We start from the raw sequence: 8,743 nt of genomic DNA, 5'->3' as shown, positions 1-8,743 counted from the left end.
GCTCTGAAGTCTACCAGTGCCTCTCCTTGCCCTGTTCCACCACTCAGTCATAGGCCCTCTGATGCCTTGGAAAAAAAGCTGGAAGCAGAGGTTGGCTCTGTCCCGCTGAGTGCCAGAAACAGGCACGGAAACTCTTGGGATGTGTGCTAAGTCTTGAACCTCAGGAGGAAATGAATATTAAAGTCTGTGATAAAATGTTTCCAGCACTACCTCTTCACTTCAAGTCTCTCCCACACCATACTAAATTCTGGCCATGACAGCCAGGAGTGAGGTTCTGTTTCAGCAAAAGACATTTTATCAGATAAAGGGTACCACCCCAGCCTCCCAAACAGCTCTTATCCAGCAGCAAGACTCTTCCCAAAGGACCTAGCCACAGGGGAACCGTCACTGCCCTCTTGGCAGAACAGTGTGTTTGTGTCCAACAGATGGCAGAGGCAGGAGTGACAAGGATCATGTGACCAGAGTGTCTAGAGATCTCTATATTGACAAAATCAAATCTCCAGTTTAAAGGAAAAATTACTTTTATAAAAACAGAAACAGGTTTTATTTCAATCCTGTTAGGGAGTAAGAGGGATGGAAAACAAAAAAATGAAGGGAGGGGTCTCTTTATACACACATGACATCAGGATCAACTACAAGGAATAATACCCATTTTCATCCCTCCCCCAACTCCTAGGTGGGGTCCAAGGCCAGCTGAGAATAGATGGAACAGGAATTAAGACACAGTATGGCACAGTAAAATGGCCAACGCACCGAAAGATGGAGAGGGAGCAAGGCCCTGGGTCTCAGCTGCTTCCCCAGTGGAGGGGGAATGAGAAAACTTTGGCTCAGCAGGAAGGCAGTTGGCAAAAATCAGAGATCCCTTAGCTGGACTCTCCAGATCACAAAACTACGGGCTGAGGGAAGTCCAGATGTCTATCCAGTCCATGGTGTTCTCTGCTTTCTCCAAGACCTCTTCTCTTCAGGCTTGAGACTGAGAGCTCACCTGGTTCTCCTCTTCATCTTGTAAGGCAGGGGAGTAAGTGCTTATTCTACCCTTCCTACATCTAGGCTACTTAATTACTATTTTCTCGGCTCCTGAGACAGAAGCCAACTAACAATGCCGGCCCCCTTTGTGAAAGTCGGCTTGAAAGAGCCCTTGGTTGGCAAATTTGCCTCTGCAAAGGTTTCTCTGAGCTTGCTCCTTACAGACAGAGCCTCCCCAGACTTGCTCGGAGATACCTTCATTTGTGTGAGATGTGGACAGGAAACTTTGTCTCTCTCTAGCATTGGACTAATAATCCCATCTTTGGAGATGGGGATAAGAGAGAGAGCGAGCAGGTGTTGGCAGGGGGAAGGATTGGGGGAAAGCAAGGCAGTTTACATTGTGTTACAGATTCGAATCTCTGGATTGTGAAGAATCATCTAGAGCTCCAAAGAAGGCAGGGGGATTCTCTGACTCAATATGAACAAGTGGAAGTATTTTAGTGGCTACCCTGTAATTCCCACAGACCAACAGGGAATGTGTCAAAAAAAAAAAAAAAAAGAGCAAAGCAGCAGCGTCAAACCCTCTATCTTAAATCTGAATAAAACCAACTCATTCAGCTAATACCACTTCAAGTACAATCGTGAACACAGATGGCGCTGCAGAAATTCATACTAAAGAATGGGATCAAGTAGCCTGTCATCTTGATCCCAGGCACCTTTAAAAGTCATCCAGAAAATCTCTCTGAGGACTGGAATTGAAGGTGAAGTCCATGCCGCTTTACCTCCCCCAATACAATACCCTTCCAGGACAGCCTGATGAATTAAGACGTCTGTTGAAGTTTAATAAGAGGGACGTGAAAAAGGGAAAAGCACTGAGATTTGGCAGAGCTAGCAGCTAGAGCCAGAAACAAGGTGAGGGTCCTTGTGGCATCCGGAACTGGGGGCAGAAGGACGGAAAGGGAAGCGAGAGAGGCAGCAGGGTCCTGTCGTCCTTTGGCTTTACCCTTCCCCTGCCTCCCATTCCTCCCCACAGTTCATGCAGCTACTGGCCTGCTAGAGGGGATGCAATGCCCAGACCAACTTTTTATTAAGCTTATGCAGCTAACAGACTTGTAAACAGTGCCAATTGACAAAGTTTTGCTGAGTATTACAGCTGGTGTCCACTAAACACACCTCTCTCTGACATCAAAAACAAAAGACCCAAGTAAACAAATACTGAGAGAGAGGATGAAGAGACACGTCTTGAGTCTTCCAGGAAGGCAAAATAAAAGACCGCCACCCGGCTTGGTCCCAGGCGTTGCGCATGCCTCGCGTGCTAACACGGTCCCGGTCCCGGTCCCGGTCACGGCCACGGCCCCGCCCTGCCCGCAGCCGGTCCGGGTTGGGGAGAATGGCCATCGCGGGCACGCTGCAGACACAGCATTTGCTGGTGTGGACACCCTCCTGGAGCTGTGGTGGCAGGCTGCTGTGTCAGGAGCCCATCTCCTGGGAGGAGCGGAGGGAGCCCAGGTCCCAGAGGCAGCCCATTCACCCCAGCGGGGCGACCTTGCCCCTGTTCTCCAGTGCACTTCAGCATTGAGGTTGTCTATTCCTGGTCGGCGGTAAAACCTGAGCTGTTTTCCTCGAGGATTCCCCCACCCCCAACTCGGGGGAGTAGTAGAAGGGGGCAGGGGAGGATCACTGAGGGGGCAGGGGGATCCCCCGAGGATCGGTGACCTGGCCCTCTTGCAGGTTCTTCACCAGTTGTGCAAGCCAGCGTTTCGTGGTGGTGTCATCTTTTAGCACCTGGGCGAAGGTCGTGTCCTTCAGCTGGTCAGGGAGGCACTGCCTGAGTGCTTCACGTGCCCTATGTCAGAGACAAACAAGCCAACCGGGGAGACCAGCAAATAAACCCACATTTGGGAGACAGGGAAGAGGCCCTTTCTTAGACATAAATATACAGAATCCCAGGAATATGAGGTTCAGTCAAGTTATCTTAAGAATCCATAACAATTCTTTAAAACTTGTCTTAGGCATGGGCTCAGAGATCTCCATGATCTGTCATCTGTGAACATTTTCAGGACGATGTCTCAATGTGGAATTCCAAGACACCGCAAAATGGAATGGAATGGTGCAACAGTTGAATTCAAACTGCTTTCTGATTTATTACAGTAAATACTGTCAATATGTTCATGGTAAAAATAGATGGGTTATAGTAAACGGAACATTTCCAAAATCAGTACATGAACAGGGAAAGATGACCTGACTCACAGTATGATAAATTAGTGAACTTTAATTCTAAATTAATATAAATTTGTATCTTTCCAAAAACTACCTCAGTTTCTTTTCTTCCTTTTTTTTTTTAAGTAAGCTCTATGCCCGATGTGGGGCTCGAACGCATGACTCTGAAATCAAGTCACATGCTCTACTGACTGAGCCCACCAGATGCCCCTGCATCAGTTTTATAGTTAAAATGCTTAATAAGAGATGAGAAGTAAAAACACAAGTATGGTAGCAACATTATCAGATGAACTTTCAAATGTTTCATTTTCTTTAAAAGATGTGCAGTTGAAAGTCAAATCTGAAAACCTCAAAACGGTAAATGTTAATGGTTTATAAAGCTGTTTTAAATAAAGTTACAGCTTTTGTACTCAGTGTAGTTTAAAGAAACATATTTTCAAACTGATGAAAACAGGAACCACTGAAGAACAGGACGAAATGGTTGAAGAAATAGCTAGGGCTTGAATAACCTCAGTGGTAGAACGCTGCGTTCACATTAAATTGAGTTATCCCCATTCCTAGGAACATAGAAATTGCCCCATTATGTGGTTTAGCAGAACCTGAGCAAGTGGCTTTCAGCATGAATTATGGATTTACAAAGCAAAAGGTCAAACATTTCTAAAATGCATTATATCTACAATATATGATTTCTGACAGAAAGATTATGTACATAGGGAGGTAAGAAAATTAGCTCAAGAACTTTAGAGGAATCAGAGAACAGAAAATATATAATTCAAGCGCCCTCTGGGATCCATTCCTTTCTTAAGAGATCTTTGAAAATATACTTCTCTTTCTGACCACCTGGGGTAGCAACAGAAAGCTCAAACCACAGGAGTAATGTATCATAAGGTTCCCTGGGAACTGTCTGGACTCCCTGGAATGCCAGAGGAGGGCACAGAGTTACAGAGATAAAACTCTGATGGATTTTTTTAAAGTAAGCTCTATGCCCAATGTGGGGCTTGAACTCATGATTCCGAGATCAAGAGTCACACGCTCTACTGACTGACACAGCCAGGCGCCCCCAAAACTCTGATGGATTTTAAAATTTAGCACTCCAGATTTTAAAAGGATTTAATCAAGTTCTGTCAGACTAATTATCGTTATATCCCTTCTCTACCCTAAAGATACAGGAGCTATGCCATGAAATGGGGCAACTATTCACCCGAGTATTTCCCCAAAGTCCTATAAATCCTGGTAAATGTTTACCTGGGATTATCTGAGAGTCGAAGGTAACACCTCACTACGTGCTTCAGCAGACGGGCGGAAGGCTCTTTGGATAGCTGCAGGACCATCTTACCCTGTTTTCCCCCAAAATGGGTCGGGGTAGGAAAAAACACACAAACACAAAATAATCCTAGTTGACATCAGAGATCAGAGATTTTAAGAATCATTATACAAGGTTCCAGGAAGCTGTTCAGTGTCAGCTGCAAAGGGACTAAGCTGTGTGATCAGAAGTAACTATAATGGGAGTGGACGAAAGAACTCACCAAGATCATGGCAACGTGGGAGAAACGCTCGTATGTCTGACATATATATGCCAAACCTGTGTCATCTAAGAGGATCTTCTGGAGGATGAATGTGGCAACCTGGAGTAAAAACAAAAATGGAGTCCAAAACGTTGCTCAGACTTGTCTTCCAATGATCGATTCATCTTCCAGGAAGAATTGTGAATCAGAAAATGAGGCAGAGGGGCGCCTGGGTGGCTCAGTTGGTTAAGCGACTGCCTTCGGCTCAGGTCATGATCCTGGAGTCCCAGGATCGAGTCCCACATCGGGCTCCCTGCTCAGCAGGGAGTCTGCTTCTCCCTCTGACCCTCCTCCCTCTCATGCTCTCTGTCTCTCATTTTCTCTCTCGAAAAAAAAAAAAATTTTAAAAAAAAAAAAAAAAAAAAAAGAAAATGAGGCAGAGACCCTGACAATATGCACAACATAGTCAACAAGATATGCACAGTTTAATCAAAATAATTAGCATTACCATAGTGAATACTTACTATGTGCCAAGATATTTCCTAAAGGCATAACATGCTTTTTCTTCTCTTCTTTTTTTTTTTAAAGATTTTATTTCTTTGACAGAGAGAGAGACACAGCGAGAGAGAAAACACAAGCACGGGGAGTGGGAGAGGGAGAAGCAGGCTTCCCGCGGAGCAGGGAGCCGGATGCGGGGCTCAATCCCAGGACCCTGAGATCATGACCTGAGCCGAAGGCAGACGCTTAACTGACTAAGCTACCCAGGTGCCCCACTTTATATTCACAATACACCTATGAGATAGGTACCACTGTTACTCTCTTTTACATAAAAGGGTAGGTTCTGGGTAATTATCAGATTCTTAAAAATGTAGGTACTTTTTCAGTTATCAAACCCCGGCTATGTGGCAGGCATAACTGCTAATCAGTAACTTGTAAGGTTAAGGTCCCAAGTGACAAAGCCTCTAAGTCGTGGAGTTGAGATCCAAACCTACTTTGAATACAGAGCTTTTTCTCTTTTCCATGGGCCAAGATGAGTTTAGAAATTCAGCTGTGCCTCCTCTCTTCCCAATGAGGTAAGTAAAGCTTTTCCTACTCGTGTTGTATATGTGTGTACAATTTATTCATACCTACTCTTTTTTTTTTAAAGTGGGCTCCATGCCCAGTATGGAGCCCAATGCAGGATCCGAACTCATGACTCTGAGATCAAGACCTGAACTGAGATCAAGAGACAGTCACTTAACTGACTGAGCCACCTAGGTGCCCCAAGCTTTTCCCACTCTTAAAAGATTTTTAATAATTAAGATTTTGAAGCCTCCCTTCTAACACTATTCCAGCAATAGTAAAGAATACCTCAATTTAAACTCATTAACTCTTGCACAGAAGGGACTAAAAAATACTAGTCTAATTCAAGTCAAATTTTAATGATTCCCTTCCTTGGTTGCGCATTAGAACCAACTGTGGCAATTATTTATTTTATTTTACTAGAGTATAAAATTGTGGTTGGGCTAAATAATGGCCCCCAAAGATATCCAGGCCCCAATAACCAAATTATGTGAATGCTACTCCTATGGCAAAAGGGAGTCTGCAAATGTGGTTAAGGATCTTGGGGACAAGGGTGCCTGGCTGGCTCAGTTGGAAGAGCACATGACTCTTGATCCCAGGGTTGTGAGTTCTAGCCCCATGTTCGGTGTAGAGATTACTTCAAATTCAAAAAAAAAAAAAAAAAGATCTTGGGGAGATGAATCATTCTGGATTATCCAGGAGGGACTTAAATGTAATTACAAGTGTCCTGATAAGAGGGAGGTGGAGGGAGATTTGACCACATAGGAGAAGGCGACATGACAGAGCACAGAGATTTGAACATGTTACACTGCTGGCTTTGAAGATGGAGGAGGGGAGCATGAGCCAAAGAATGTAATTCTTGAAACTGGAAAAAGCTAAAAAGGGATGCTCCTAGAAGCTCCAGAAGGAATGTTGCCCTACCAACATTCTGACTTTAGCTTGGAGAAACTGATTTACAATTTCTAAGTTGCAGAACTCTAAGAAAATAAATTTGTGTTGTTTTAAGCCACCAGGTTTGTGGTATTTGTTATGGGAGCAAGAGGAAATATACACAGTAAAATGTGTATAGTGCATATATATTTTTACCTATGTACACATTTATGAACCACAACCAGATTAAAATATAAAAGATTTCCAGCACTCCAGGAGATTCCCTTGTGCCTTTTCTCAGTCAATACCCTTCCCTGAGCAGGGCGCCTAGGTCACTCAGCAGCTTAAGTGTCCAACTTTGGCTCAGGTCATGATCTCAGGGTTCTGGGATCGAGCCCCACATCAGGGTCCGTGCTGAGCGGGGAGTCTGTTTCTCTCTCATTCTGTCCCTCCCCGCTTGTGCACGCTCTCTCTCAAATAAATAAATCTTAAAAAAAAAAAAAAAAAACCCTTCCCTGAGAAGTAAACATTACTCAGATTTATCCCCACTAATTGGTTTTGCCTGTTCTTGACTTTCACATCAATGGAGTCATACAGTATGAATTCATGTATGTGCTGGCTTCTTTTGCTCAATATAATCCCTATGAGTGTCGTCTATGCCGCCTTTACCCATATTCTTCCTAATTACTGTGGAGTTTATTTTGTGGCTATACTATAATTTATCTTTTATGAATAAGGCTACTGTAAACATTCTTATACATACTGTGATGTACACAAGAACTCATTTCTCTTGGATATATCCAAGAGTGGGACTGCTGGGTCACAGTGTAGGATTATGTTGATAGTGGTTACTGCCAAATAGTCTCCCAAAATAGTTATACCGCACACTCACCTAGGGGGACTTTTTAAAAAACACCAATGTCCAGACTTTACCATCACAGAGAATGATTCAGTAGGTCAGAGATGGGGCCTGGGCATCTCCATTTTTAAAACACTTCACTGGGGTGCCTGGGTGGCTCAGACAGTTGAGTGTCCGACTCTTGATTTCAGCTCAGGTCAGGATCTCAGGTTTGTGAGATCAAGCCCCAAGTTGAGCTCTGCACTGGGCATGGAGACTGCTTAAGATTCTTTCCCTCTGCTCCCCCCCGGCCCCGGCCGGACACCCACCCTTCCCTTAAAAAATAAAAACAAAAACAAAAACCACTTCACAGGTTGAGACCCTCTGCTTTACTGAGTACCTATTACAGCAAGGTGTTAGACTAAGTATTGTACATAAAAAGCAAATGTGGTAAGGTTTCTGCTTACATGGAGCAAAGGAAGGTAAGCCAGGAGCTATTCATCATACCAAACAGAATATGCCATATAAGCTAATGGGAACCTATATGCATTCAGAATGGATTAACTCAAGTAATGCGCAAAGAATGTAAATAGGGGAGGGATCATTAGAATGGAGTTCCTGAAAAAGGGAGAGATGTAACAAAAGAAAGGGGTCTTTTTCTACCCCGTCCATAAGAAGCCAACTTGAAAACCTATTCATAGGCAACCACTAATATAAGATGACAGAGTACAGTTGTATCCATTCTGATCTTGTCCCAGAAATCCACTGAAATTAACAAAACTCCCTAAAATTAGGGAAGAAATGAGAGAAGAAAAACATGCACATAGATCCACACGTCACTTACCTTTTATGTGTTTAAGCAGAAAAATACATACAGAGGTATAAATACCTCCCTAACAAACATCTACCACATTGGTAAATGGGATGGAAAATATTTGGAGATAAAATATTTGATTTAAAAGCTGCCAACATGAGCTCCTACCACCTCTCTTTCCATTATTTTTAAACAAATAGTGATTTTGGATAAAATTGCTCCCAATTGAAAACTTTTGCAAAGATATACCTGGAGAAGAGGTAACAAATAATAATTACCTACATTTTCAAAGAAATTGAAGGAAACATGGATTTTAAAAAACATCAAAAAAAATTCAAAGAGGATAAAAATTTCAAAGAAGAGCTGAAAACACATGAGAAGCGAGAGGGCAACCATGAAGGAAAAAAAATCAATACAAAATTAAACTGTAACATGCACACATATAAACTACTTCTGGAAGGATACAAG

General features: G+C 43.2%; 1 protein-coding gene across 2 annotated transcripts in view; it reads right to left on the bottom strand.

Annotated features, from left to right (window-relative positions):
* Window positions 1–526: 526 nt before the first annotated feature.
* CNOT9 (CCR4-NOT transcription complex subunit 9) overlaps window positions 527–8,743 on the bottom strand; it is a 30,815-nt gene continuing 22,598 nt past the window's right edge. For both annotated transcript variants that reach the window (XM_021702837.1, XM_044913405.1), the window contains 3 exons: window positions 4,713–4,811; window positions 4,432–4,523; window positions 527–2,812 (listed from right to left, as the gene is read on the bottom strand). In XM_021702837.1, coding sequence (XP_021558512.1) covers window positions 2,644–2,812; window positions 4,432–4,523; window positions 4,713–4,811 — 360 coding nt within the window. In that variant the 3' untranslated portion in view covers window positions 527–2,643. The remainder of the gene's footprint in view (window positions 2,813–4,431; window positions 4,524–4,712; window positions 4,812–8,743) is intronic.

Source organism: Neomonachus schauinslandi, chromosome 3 (genome assembly GCF_002201575.2).
Source record: "Neomonachus schauinslandi chromosome 3, ASM220157v2, whole genome shotgun sequence".
In the NCBI taxonomy this organism is placed as follows: domain Eukaryota; kingdom Metazoa; phylum Chordata; class Mammalia; order Carnivora; family Phocidae; genus Neomonachus; species Neomonachus schauinslandi.
This window is presented reverse-complemented; position numbering and strand designations above follow the sequence as displayed.